The sequence below is a fragment of the Lampris incognitus genome, chromosome 6 (genome assembly GCF_029633865.1).
Source record: "Lampris incognitus isolate fLamInc1 chromosome 6, fLamInc1.hap2, whole genome shotgun sequence".
Classification (NCBI taxonomy): Eukaryota; Metazoa; Chordata; class Actinopteri; order Lampriformes; family Lampridae; genus Lampris; species Lampris incognitus.
In genome coordinates this window covers 37,135,762-37,150,033 of record NC_079216.1, presented here as the reverse complement: position 1 = coordinate 37,150,033, position 14,272 = coordinate 37,135,762, and the positions used below count along the sequence as shown (strand labels likewise).

At 42.5% G+C, this 14,272-nt stretch overlaps 1 protein-coding gene across 1 annotated transcript in view; it reads right to left on the bottom strand.

Annotated features, from left to right (window-relative positions):
* The window catches only part of LOC130113689 (Fanconi anemia group A protein), a 60,150-nt gene that overhangs the window by 22,786 nt on the left and 23,092 nt on the right, over positions 1-14,272 (bottom strand). The window contains exons 15-19 of the mRNA XM_056281271.1: positions 1,405-1,500; positions 1,134-1,196; positions 724-812; positions 505-565; positions 204-253 (exon numbers count right to left, since the gene is read on the bottom strand). Of these exons, the coding sequence (XP_056137246.1) occupies positions 204-253; positions 505-565; positions 724-812; positions 1,134-1,196; positions 1,405-1,500 (359 nt within the window). The remainder of the gene's footprint in view (positions 1-203; positions 254-504; positions 566-723; positions 813-1,133; positions 1,197-1,404; positions 1,501-14,272) is intronic.

Below are 14,272 nucleotides of genomic sequence, written 5' to 3'. Positions count from 1 at the left end.
GTAAAGAGTAGTACAAACAAAGGTGTTGTTAAGGGCTTTAATTCCCTGGGAATGTGAAAAAAATCTGCAAAGTCATCCAGCAAGGCATATTCAACAAAAATACATAAAAGCACTATAAAAGCACTTAAACCTATTTGTCATTTAGTGTCATGTTTAGTTATTGGCAGAGGTGACGTGGTTTACATTCTGTGAGGAACACTCACTTTTTCAGAGCCTCTATGAAACTCATCTGTGAATCAGCCGTGACAGGGAGCTGTGATAATCAGACACAGTTTAAAGTGTGAATCTGGCAGAAAAACATAATGCATGTCTTTTTCTTGTAAGAACTGACAACTAAATGCACAACTTTTATGTTATCCTATTTATTACTTTTGTTGTTTGTTTTTTTGGACCGAATGTGAACTTTATTCCAAAATATGATATGTTTTAAAACAAACCAGATGCAAGCAAACAAGACAGTGTGTATAGTGAGGTTACATAAAGGACAAAGAAGAGGTCTCTCACCACTCTTGGTGTCAGAAGAGCAGGGAGGAACCGTGTCAGAAAATATGGCCTCCGAAAAATACTGTCAGAAGACAGGAAAACTTTGATCAGGAAGATAAAATTATACTCATGGATTGTGCCTATTATGAATAGTATTGACTCTGTGAATGAGGCCAGTGATACCGCACAGTACTGCTGCTGATTTGAAACAGAGAAATCTGGTTGGTGTGGCATACATACCTGGCCTCCATGACTGTCGCAGAGATCCTTCCTGTGTTCTCAAACAGAGACACTGCCTTTTCCACATCCTGAAGAGCCTGGCACTGAGGCTGAAAACAATACATCCTAGGTTGTAAGTCACTGCAAGCATTTACAGTACATCCATTCACTAAACCCAAGCACTTAAAAATGGAAACTGTCAATTTCAAAAGATGAAGAAGGAAGAATATATCCTGTCTTTTTTCAACTTTCCATATCTTTCTATCGTTATGACATTTTGCATAACTTTTGTTTTTTTTTATTCTCATGAGTTTATAAGTATAACAGACACAGCTGATGTCACTGTATTTCTGTAAAGTTCTCCTCAGTCAGAGGAGAAAATTTTGACATCAATATCAATACACAAATAAACCACTTGGTGTCACCATTACCTGCACAGGAGCTCCAGGTGCCCCAGAAACATCCTCATAAATACCCATGTCCTCCACTGACACCTACACACACACACACACACACACACACACACACACACACACACACACACAAAATATATATATATATATATATATATATATATATATATATATATATATATATATATATATATATATATACATACACATCTTGTCTATTACTTCTAGCATTAAAGTTCAAGTTCTCTAGACTGGATTTTTTCCTTTGATCTTTATCAGTGGTCCTTACCTTGAGGTCAGTTAACCTGGTTTTAGCCAGAGAGACATACTCCAGCAGCAGGCTCCGGTGTTTCACGGCTACATAGGGAGGATGAAGGATGTGAACCTAAGCAGTAATGGTGAGAGGAAAATAACTCACTTAAACAAGGGTGTAAATCAGGGTTGCAGCTGGCAGGAGAGACAAACTCCTGTGAGTTAGCCCAAGATGTCCATAGGAAATGATACAGAATGGTAAAAGACGGCTCTTTTCATGAACTTGAAATATGATAAGAAGTACCTAACATTGGGAGCTTCACCGTCCTTGGGCCAGATTTTATAACAGACATTGGGTATACAGTACATACATACATACATACATACATACATATATACATACATACATACATACATACATACATACATACATACATACATACATACATACATACATACATACATACATACATACATACATACACTACCGTTCAAAAGTTTGGGATCACCCAAACAATTTTGTGTTTTCCATGAAAAGTCACACTTATTCACCACCATATGTTGTGAAATGAATAGAAAATAGAGTCAAGACATTGACAAGGTTAGAAATAATGATTTGTATTTGAAATAAGATTTTTTTTACATCAAACTTTGCTTTCGTCAAAGAATCCTCCATTTGCAGCAATTACAGCATTGCAGACCTTTGGCATTCTAGCTGTTAATTTGTTGAGGTAATCTGGAGAAATTGCACCCCACGCTTCCAGAAGCAGCTCCCACAAGTTGGATTGGTTGGATGGGCACTTCTTGCGTACCATACGGTCAAGCTGCTCCCACAACAGCTCAATGGGGTTCAGATCTGGTGACTGCGCTGGCCACTCCATTACCGATAGAATACCAGCTGCCTGCTTCTGCTCTAAATAGTTCTTGCACAATTTGGAGGTGTGTTTAGGGTCATTGTCCTGTTGTAGGATGAAATTGGCTCCAATCAAGCGCTGTCCACTGGGTATGGCATGGCGTTGCAAAATGGAGTGATAGCCTTCCTTATTCAGAATCCCTTTTACCCTGTACAAATCTCCCACCTTACCAGCACCAAAGCAACCCCAGACCATCACATTACCTCCACCATGCTTAACAGATGGCGTCAGGCATTCTTCCAGCATCTTTTCATTTGTTCTGCGTCTCACAAACGTTCTTCTTTGTGATCCAAACACCTCAAACTTGGATTCATCCGTCCACAACACTTTTTTCCAGTCTTCCTCTGTCCAATGTCTGTGTTCTTTTGCCCATCTTAATCTTTTTCTTTTATTGGTCAGTCTCAGATATGGCTTTTTCTTTGCCACTCTGCCCTGAAGCCCAGAATCCCGCAGCCGCCTCTTCACTGTAGATGTTGACACTGGTGTTTTGCGGGTACTATTTAATGAAGATGCCAGTTGGGGACCTGTGAGGTGTCTGTTTCTCAAACTAGAGACTCTAATGTACTTATCTTCTTGCTCAGTTGTGCAACGCGGCCTCCCACTTCTTTTTCTACTCTGGTTAGAGCCTGTTTGTGCTGTCCTCTGAAGGGAGTAGTACACACCGGTGTAGGAAATCTTCAATTTCTTAGCAATTTCTCGCATGGAATAGCCTTCATTTCTAAGAACAAGAATAGACTGTAGAGTTTCAGATGAAAGTTCTCTTTTTCTGGCCATTTTGAGCGTTTAATTGACCCCACAAATGTGATGCTCCAGAAACTCAATCTGCTCAAAGGAAGGTCAGTTTTGTAGCTTCTGTAACGAGCTAAACTGTTTTCAGATGTGTGAACATGATTGCACAAGGGTTTTCTAATCATCAATTAGCCTTCTGAGCCAATGAGCAAACACATTGTACCATTAGAACACTGGAGTGATAGTTGCTTGAAATGGGCCTCTATACACCTATGTAGATATTGCACCAAAAAACAGACATTTGCAGCTAGAATAGTCATTTACCACATTAGCAATGTATAGAGTGTATTTCTTTAAAGTTAAGACTAGTTTAAAGTTATCTTCATTGAAAAGTACAGTGCTTTTCCTTCAAAAATATGGACATTTCAATGTGATCCCAAACTTTTGAACGGTAGTGTACATACATACATACATACATACATACATACATACATACATACATACATACATACATACATACATACATACAAACATACAAACATACGTACACACACCCTACATGTCAACCAAGGCTTTAACCAAGGAATTAATTATTTGACCCATGCAATTTTGGTCAAAATTTTGGCTCTAGTCTAGCAGGTAGTATTGTAACTAGTTGCATTAGCTGAAAATAGTCAGCTAAATATCTTATTGTGAATAAAATGTGAAAAAAACACTTTATTGCAGACTCAGGGTCCATAACAGACAGACAAGGTAAAAATAAATAAATGAAGACATAAAAGACAAGAACCATAGGTAAAAGATAAATCCAAGACAATACATAAACACAATGAAATAAATAAATAAAATGAACAAATCGGTGTCTTACAAGGAGGCAGCTATACCAATGGTCCTACTGCTGGGATTGGTAGCACGTGGAACTGAATCTTGTATTTGTTAAACTCATGATGATTACATTATCAGGGTCATTTGAGCCGGCAAATAAATTTATACATGAGATTTCTTAGAACAGCCTGAAAAGTATTGACTCCTGCAGCCACAAACATTTCACTTGTACTACACCATCTAGGTCTTTCTAGTAGTATTCTCATTGCATCATCATAAGCTACTCGAAGCCTGTGCAAGCTTGCTTTTTTGTAGTTTGACCACAGGTGTGCAGTATGAAGTGGTGTACAATATGCTCTGAACAGAGACATCTTCACACTAACTGAACACATACCAAACTTGCATGAGTTTTTGCTTGTGCATATATCATGTGGGATTGCCTATAAATATCGTCTGTCATTTGTTCAATAATATAATGTCCAAGATATTTCACCTTATTACATACCCCAAGATTATTATCACACAATTTTTTTCTGTTTTTTTTTTGTGATCAACATTTTTTTTTAAAACAGGACACAACACACAAACAACAACAGGGCAGCACATTAGTAACAATGTCTAAGGACTGAAATAAAGGGAAAAAATGTACAGAATAAAAAAAAACGTATCTATAGTAGCTGAGAGTAAGAGACAGACATTCCCAAGGGAAAAATTAATAATAGTGGACTGAAAAGAAAGAAAAAAACAAAAAAATAAAACAAAACTATACATTGTCTATACAACCATCCATTTCTACTAACTTCCAAAGCTGGCCTGCTCCAGGTCTGATGTTACTGGGTGTGGAGGGGTGCAGGGAGGGGGAGATCCCTTCTTTTAAGGTAGCCTCTTATGGACACAGCTATGCCTGACCATGCCCCCACAGTGGCAGGCTTGGCTCTATTGAGTCGTGCTGTTGTACACTCAAGAGACACTATGCTCTGGTAGGACGCCATCCAGCACTTAATTAAAGGAAGTTTGGGATTAAACCTCAGTGTCAGCATGGTCTTTTTTGCTGCAGTAAAGCCTGCCAGCATTAGTCTTCGCTGATTTAAATTGAGAGACAAAGACAAATCATCATTGAGCAGACAAAGGCAGGGATGAGGCAATATTGTTGATCCTAATAACTCTGAAAAAGTTGACATAACCTGTGTCCAAAAATCTCTAATCAGTGAGCAGTCCCAAAACATATGCATTGTTGTGCCCAGCACCTGAGCCCAGCAGTGAGTACAGTTAGGGCTAGTTATTGGTTTCATTTTAAAACATCTGATTGGTGTAGCATATGCTCTGTGAATCATTTTAGAGTGTATAAGCTGATGCGCAAGATTTTTAGAGGTACTGCTTATGTTAGACCATATCGTTTCCCAATTTGATTCCAGACCAACAATGCGGAGTTCCCTGGCCCACACCCCTTCAACTGCCAGTGTCTTAGTAGAGTGATCAAGCAGAGTTATATATACGTGTCACTGTCCCCCGAGTACCCTGCCCAGGACCGATCCACACCTCCATAGTGTGCTCCGGCAAAGGCCCATTCCAGGGCACCCCATATGTTTTCACTGCAGATCTCAGTCTCAAGTAAAAAAAGAAAGAGGTGCCCGGTAAATCATATTCCTCCCTAATATCTTGGAATGAACGGAGTCCAGCATTGTTAAAAATATTACTGAGAGTGAAGACACCTTTTGTGACCATGAAGGAAATGTAAAAGGCTGCCCACCTGATTGAAGGTGATAGTTATTCCATAGTGGAGATGTTTGATGAAATACATCTATTTTGCCCATCATTACATTACATTACAGTCATTTAGGCGACACTTTTATCCAAAGCGATTTACAATAAGTGCATTTAATGTAGGAAATCAGGAGAACTACCAGTCATCAGAGGTCATAAGTGCATCTAAACAAGGATCTAAAAGCAAAACCAGTGGTGAAGTAAAAGTACAAGAAAAATATTTTTTTTAAATGAGTGAATACAATAAGTGCTAAGAACAAGTAACAGGGTAGCAGTTCTTAAAGAGGTGAGTTTTCAACCTGCGCCAAAAGATGGGCAGCAACTCCAATGTCCTGACATCAGTGGGGAGTTCATTCCACCACTGTGGGGCCAGGACTAAAAAGAGCCGTGACCGGGTTAATCAGCAGCAAGGGCCTCTGAGCGATGGGGCAACCAGGCGTCCCGAGGCAGCAGAGCGAAGTGGTCGGGCAGGGGTGTAGGGCTAGACCATGGCCTGGAGATAGGAAGGAGCTGTTCCTTTCACTGCCCTTTAGGCTAGCACCAGAGTCTTAAACTGGATGCGAGCAGCTACTGGGACCCAGTGTAGGAGTGAGAAGGGGAGTTGTGTGGGAGAACTTAGGGCGGTTGAACACCAGACGAGCTGCAGCTTTCTGAACAAGCTCCAGAGGTCTGATGGCCGACACCGGGGCGCCATCAAGGAGGGAGTTGCCATAGTCCAGCTGGGAGATGACCAGAGTCTGGATGAGCACCTGTGCCATCTCGTCGGTGAGGAATGGGCGGATCCTCCTGATGTTATAGAGGAGAAATCTGCAGGAGCGAGCAACCGATGCAATGTTTTCAGCAAACGACAGTTGGTCATCCAGGATCACACCCAGAATCCTAACAGTCCGAGTTGGCGTCACCAAGGTGTTGTCAATGGTGATGGCCCCGGGAGGATCAGCTCTGTCTTGTCCAGAGTGAGCTTCAGGCGGTATGTCACCATCCACTCCGAGATGTCAGTCAAGCACGCAGCAATGCGTGTCTCTACTTGTGTGTCAGAGGGAGGAAAGGACAAGATCAGCTGGGTGTCATCAGCATAACAATAGTAAGAGAAGCCATGTGAGCAAATAACAGAACCCAGGTATGTCGCGTACAGGGAGAAAAGGAGAGGACCCAAAACCGAACCCTGTGGAATGCCTGTAGTCAGTCTGCAAGGCTCAGACACAGATCCCCTCTATGTCACCTGGTAGGAGCAACCCATCAGCTAGGTTGCAAACATTGAGAGTGCAGAGCCTGTGACACCCAGCCCCTCGAGTGTAGAGAGGAGGATCTGGTGGTTCACTGTGTCGAACGCAGCTGACAGGTCCAAGAGTATCAGGACAGAGGAGAGAGAGTTTGCTCTCGAAGAGTGCAGCGATTCTGTCACTGCAAGGAGGGCCGTCTCTGTCGAGTGACCCACCCTGAACCCAGACAGGTTGGGGTCCAGGAGGTTGTTCTGGTGGAGGTACAAAGAAAGTTGGTTAAAGACAGCACGTTCGAAAGTTTTGGATAGAAAGGGTAAAAGGGAAACTGGTCTGTAGTTTTTGACGTCAGAGGGGTTAAGTGATGGTTTCTTGAGAAGGGGGGTGACTCTATCAGTCTTGAAGGCAAATAGAAAGCGTCCTGCCCGGAGGGGGTGTTCATGAGGTGGGTTAGATAGGGAAGGAGCTCAGGTGCTATAGACTGAAGAAGAGGGGAGGGGACCGGGTCAAGAAAGCATGTGGTGGGGCGACTGGATGTGATGAGGTTTAGAACCTCATCGGGGGAGAGGGGAGCGAGGTGGGTTAGGGTGGGACATGGAGAGGTGAGGGCGGGTGCAGAGGGTGGGATAGTGCAAGCAGCGCTAACCGGGTGGTGAGAAAAGGAGGATCTGATGTCGTTTACCTTCTTGTCAAAGAAGTTAGCGAAGTCATCAGGGAGAAGGGAGGAAGTAGGAGGAGGAGGTGAGAGTTGAAGAAGTGTAGAGAAGGTTTCAAAGAGTTTCTTAGGATTAGAGGCAGAGGATAGGATTTTAGAGCGATAGAAGGCAGCCTTAGCAGCAGAAAGGGAGGAGGAGAAATTTGAAAGAAGAGTTTGGAAGTTGAGAAGGTCATCTGGGAGTTTTCCTTTTCTCCATTTGCGCTCTGCCACTCTCAGGCTCCGTCTGTCAGTACGTACTGAGTCGGTCAGCCAAGGGGCCGGTGGAGTTGGTTGTGCAGGCCTGGAGGTGAGGGGACAGAGATTGTCCAGAGAAGAGGAGAGGGTAGAGAGAAGAAGATCAGTAGCAGTGTCAGGGGGTAGGAGAGACAAATATTCAGGTGTAGGGAGGATAGAGGTAACAGAGGAAGAAAGATCAGTGGTGGAGAGAGAGTGGAGGTGTCTACGGGTGGAAACCATGTGGGTAGGGAAAGGGGCTGAGTGGGGTGAAGAGAATGAGAGAGATTAGGACATGAAATAGTGGTCAGAGAGCTGCAGGGGAGTAACAGAGAGATTGGAAATAGGACAGTGTCTAGTAAAGATAAGGTCCAGCTGGTTGCCAGCCTTGTGGGTAGGAGGTCAAAGGAGGAGAGGAAAGAGAGAAGAGGATCTAGCTTGTTAGTGTGGATGTTGAAGTCACCAAGAAGGATAAGTGCAGAATCATCAACAGGGAAGTGCGAGACAAGTGTGTCAAGCTCCTCCAGAAACTCACCAAGGGGGCCTGGTGGGCGCTACACAACCATGATGGTGAGTTTGACTGGATAAGAGACAGTAACAGCATGAAATTCAAAAGAGGGCGGAGAATATTGTGGAATAGAAACAATAGAGTATTTCCATTTCAGGGAGATTAGCAGGCCGGTATCACCAACCCGCCTCCCAGCTCTGGGAGTGTGACAAAAAGAGTACACATCAGACAGAGCTGCAGGTGTGGTAGTGTTTTCTGGCATGATCCAGGTCTCAGAGCAAGAAAGTTGAGGGAGAGCAAGGATGCGTAACTTGAGATAAACTCAGCTTTTGGCACTGCAGACTGGCAATTCCAGAGCCCTCCCATCACCACTTGATCAACGTGAGTGGAGAGAGTGGGATAGATGAGATTGGTAGGGTCACAGCACCTAGGAGTGACCCAACGTCTATGCCAGCCCCAGGAAGAGGAAAGGACAGGAATGTGAAGGAAACACATAGTCTATACTAGGTACACAAAATAAAGATGACTGACTGGATCTAAAAAGAGCAGTCCGTGCTTGACGAAGTCTTGTCTTGAAAAAGTTGCGCTTGCCTTTGTTACTCTAGCCTTCGTTCAACCTAGGCTTGTTTGCCTGGCGCTTGGAAGCGTCAAGAACACTGATTGCTATTTGTCTGCCATGAGTGCAGGCCACACCCTGGCCACTTAACACCCAATTGGCCAAAGAGGTACACTGAAAATAGGCTTATTGCCCAGAAACTGGACACTTATGTAAAACTCTTATCAAACCTCACACAATACTATTAAAACTGCAAACAGCAGTTTGAAAGGAATATATGTAGAAGCTAAAAGGATAATTAAGTCAAAACAGCTAGGCAACAAGAAATATTTAAGGGCACACTAAGTGAAAAAACAGCTACAGCTACATTAAGTAAATAAGACAAATAAGTAAATAGAATAAGACAGCTACAGCTAGAATAAGATCCCACTAGGAACAAGCAGCAGATGTATAGAGAAAATGACTAATACTCAAGCAGCTGGAATAAGACTAATAGCAACTTGTTAAGCAAGAAAGATGATACTCTATACTAGATGAACCAGCAATTCAGAATCACTCCAGAAGTTAAAATGCACACTCATCAGTTCCACTTTTTTCCATACATCAATAGAATTGGTTACAATGCTCCCGTGTCGTAGATTAATGTTTTTGCATCCCCTGCCTGTATATAATAAGTCTTCCAGACAGTGTGGCTTCATGCGTGCTGCCTCCATAGCCCGCCAAGGGACATCAGATTCCTGATTTCTCCAAACATGCAGTGGTCTAATTTGAAAAGCATAATAATAAAAATTAAGGTTTGGGACAGCTAAGCCTCCAGTGAGTTTGGTTCTTTGTAAGGTTGTAAGTTTGATTCGTACACGCTTTCTTCCCCAAATGAACTGTGATATGAGGGAGTGCATTTCCGTGATAAATTTAGGGGGTGGTGCTAGGGGGATCATAAAAAACAAAAAATTAATCCGAGGCAAAATGTTCATTTTGATAGTTGCAACTCTGCCTTGTAAAGACACATAAAGAGAGCCCCACCTCTTCAGATCATCTGTAATCTTCTTTTACACAGCCAAAAAGCTTTCCTGAACTATTCTACTAAGACTGGGGTAAATCTTTATGCCAAGGTATGTAAAGGAAGTACAGTTAGGGATGTCAGCAGTCAAACTGGTATTTAATGCAGAGGTATTCAATGGAAGAAGACCAGATTTAGTCCAGTTGATTTTATATCCTGCCATCCCTGTCAATAGATCAAAGAGTTTTAGGACCTGCAGTAGTGATGTCCGAATGTTAGATATGAAAAGAAGACTATCATCTGCATATAATGAAATATAATGTCTAGATTGGTCTATGGTTATAGGAGATATTGTGTCACTCTCTCTGATGGACTGAGCCAGGGGTTCTAGAGACAAGGCAAAGAACAGAGGGGAAAGCAGACAACCCTGTTGGTTCCGTGATGTAAAGGAAAGGGTTGTGATCGATATGTTCCTGTGAGAACTGATGCTGTAACATGAGTCATGGAGATGAAGTTAGGCCCCAATCCGAATCTCTCCATGGCCTGCCATAGGTAACTCCATTCCTCTCTGTCAAAAGCTTTATCAGCATCAAGAGAGAGAACAGCACAGTCCTCTGGAATGGTATCTGCAACCTCGATAACATGTAGGAGCCTCCTAACATTATCTGATGCTACTCTCCCTTTCATGAATCCCGTCTGATCAAAGTGAATTAACTTCAATTACCGCCTCCATGCGAGTAACCAGTACCTTGGCATAAAGCTTCACATCGCCACAAATCAGCGAAATTGGGCGATAACTTGAGCATTCAAATGGATCTTTACCTTTCTTGAGTAAGATGGTAATGAGTGCATTTTCCTGGTCCCTATGAAAGGATCCCTGTTCAATGGCAAAGTTTATAGAGCCCAATATAAGAGGTCCTACCTGATCCCAAAAGGCTAGATACAGTTCTGGAGGTAGGCCATCCAAACCAGGACTCTTGCCCTTTTGGAGAGTTTTTACTGCCGTTTCAAGCTCTTCTAAAAAGACGGGGCTTTCTAATTTTAAGCTCTCTAAGTGGTCCAGACAAGGCAAGCCAAATTTTGAAGAAACATGGTGCACTTCTCCATATCTACATGGCAGTCTGATGTGTAGCGACTGCTGTAGAAATTTTTGAAAACAACATTGTTGATTGCACTGGGATCTGTAACAACGTCACCTTCTGTTGTACGAATTGCATTAATCACTGCTTTGGATTCATTTTGTTTTAACCGGAGGGCTAACAGTCTACTCGGGTGGACGCCATCATAATAATATCTCTGTTTGGTTCTATGTAGAATAAACTCGGCCTTGCTTATGGATAAATTTCTATATTCTCCCCTTAACGCCTCGAGAATATTGGTGTTGGCTTCAGAGGGTGTTTCTGCGTTTTCTCCACTCTGTCAATCTCCTGCTCAATTTCAGAAAACTGCTTATTGTGCTCAGCTTTTAACCTCTAAGAAAAACTAACACATGTGCCTCTTATAAAACATTTCGCTGCTTCCCATAATGTTTGGGGAATGTCACATGACCCAACGTTGTGTTCAATAAATTCACCTAGTCGTGTTTTCATTTGTAATAGAAAATCAGCATTGCTAAGCAGAGAGTCATTAAATCTCCATCTGCGTGCTTTGGGATAATCAGTTAATGGTGTTAAAGTGCATGACACAGGGGCATGATCAGAGATTAAGATAGGGAGCATTTAATATGGGGTATTTTATTTATAAGAGAAGGGCTGACAAATATATAATCAATCCTGGAGGAGGTGCCATGATGACTAGAATAAAAGGAATAGGCTTTAACTTTGTCATTATGAATGCGCCAGAGATCCACTAAGTTCAAGTCAACCAGGAAGGATCTTAGAGCTAAGGATGAGGGAGGAGCTGCATTAAGTGTGCCTGTAGATCTGTCAAGCTCTGGGGAGACTGTGGTATTATAATCGCCAAAGACAATGCAATGAGGGTCTCGATAATGTAACGGAGTCGCACTGATAGAGGGCAAAAAGTTTTCATCAAAAACATTAGGTGCATAGACACACGCTAATATAAGTTTTATATAATAGAGAGCAGCACATAGACAAATCTACCATCATTGTCGTTACCATTCTCCATAACCACAAGCTGTAATTTCCTTTCCGCTATAAACAGGACACCTCTAGCTTTAGTTGACGCGCATGAATGAGCTATAATTTTATAGTGCTTGTTTTGGAACCGCTGTATGTCCTTTGCTGTCAGGTGTGTCTCTTGAATCAGAGCTATAGAAACATGTTTGCGGTGTAAAAATTCCAGGCAACGAATGCGCTTAATGGATGAGTTCAGACCTTGAACGTTCCAGCTCAAGATATTTAAGTTGGCCATTTAAATGGTGTTGTAGAAGTGTAGCAAAATAACATGTAAACAGTCCACTGTATGAGTAGTAAAGAAAAGACTTAAACTGAGAATATGTCTCTTAATAGGTAATGGCCGCACAATGCATTTAACATACACAAATTGAAAGTTTAACAACAGAACTATATACAAACAGGCAAACCGCCAGGTCCTTGTTACAACTAAGGTTTGCATGGAACATACACTAGTCATTCCGGTGGCATGCATACTGCAAGGCCACTCCTCACAACCTCTCTCCCCTCCTATGTCTCATGATGTTCAACAATAACAGAAAACAAACAGAAAAAAAACCCCACAGAAGAGATGTTGAAATTGGCATAATACACAAAGTACATAAAGAGCTTCAGCACTGTGGGCTATTCAGTCCATGATATAGGGTGCGAAATAAAACACACAATAGAACATCATAAATATCAACAACTTATCTAAACAATAGGAAAATTGCTCAAGAGTGAACAATGCGTGATGTGAATGATTCAATCCCTATGACATAAACTATCAGATAACCTGCACAGCAGACCGTCATTAACTTCAGCAAGCTTTGTTAAGCAATGTGAGGAATAAACAGCCATAAAGAGTGAACACTATGTGCAGAATATGTGCGATGTGCAGAACTGTAGTAACTACAGAGCTATAAAGTAGTAGTAGTAGAAAGAGTGAACAATAGCAACGTCAGTCCAAGTCCCATCACTATTGAATAGCTAAATTAGCAGGTAGTCACAGTGTAAAGCATACCAAGATCGTTTAGCTGTGGGCAACAACTCACGGTGGCGGTGACGGGAGCGTGCCTATGTTCCCACAGCCCTATATCCCCACAGCCCTATGTTCCCACAGCACTATGTTCCGACATTTCTAAGATTTTTTTCAAAATTAGGCCCTATTTTCCCACAGCCCTTTGTTCCCACAGCCCTATGTTCCCACATTTCCAAGATTTTTTTGAAAATTGGGCCCTATGTTCCCACAGCCCTATGTTCCCAAAGCCCTATGTTCCCACATTTCTAAGATTTTTTTTTTTTAAATTAGGCCCTACATTCCCACATTTCTACCCCTGGTAGTTGAGGGTTCACCACTCAATCCAGCGGCTGGCGATTTGAAGGAGAGAGCTAGCTAACCCTAACCCTAACTAACCCAAATGTAGGAACACAAGACCTAATTTTGAAAATGTCCTAGAAATATGGGAACATAGGGTTTCATTTTGAGAAAAATCTTATAGAAATAAGAAAAATCTTACAAATGTGGGAACATAGGGCTGTGGGAACAGAGGGCTGTGGGAACATAGGGCTGTGGGAACATAGGGCCTAATTTTCAAAATGTTCAGTGAAAAAAAAATTCTTAGAAATGTGGGAACATAGGTGTTATGTCTGCACACATCGACAGTGCTGCATTTGATTTGGTGCTGTTCTATTGTGCTGGGATCAATTGGTGATGCCTGCGGGCTTTGGGTTGTTTGATCGGGTCTGCCTTTGATGCTGTGTGAGTCTAAATAAAGAATGCAACGTAGAGGTTGTGTCGAGCGACAGCGCTGTGTCCTGACGTGATTTGTAAATACAATATTGGCGACGAGGATGGCTGATATCTCTCTCCCACCACCTGCCCCCTTCCTGGCATTACCTGGCGAGCCTCCGGTACCATGGACTCGCTGGCTACATAGTTTTGAAAATTACATCATCGCCTCAGGGCTCGACGACATGAGCCAGGCTAGGAAGACGGCTCTGTTGCTACACTGCCTGGGAGCAGAGGGTCATCGTGTGCTCGGGACTCTGGGGAACGTCACAAACTTTGACGAAGCTGTGGGACTTATGAGCACCCATTTCGCTGCTCCACAGAGTGCCCTCCTTCGGCGATTTATATTCCGTCAGCGACACCAACTGCCTGGTGAGTCTGTGCAGCAGTATGTAGCTAATTTGCAAGGGCTAGCTAACTCATACAAGTTTGGCGCGCTTCAGGACGAGATGGTTCACGACCAGCTTATCGAACACACCAACAACGCAAAGGTGCGTGAGACTCTCCTGCTGGAAAAAGACGATCTGCTGCTGTCCAGAGCAATTACCATCG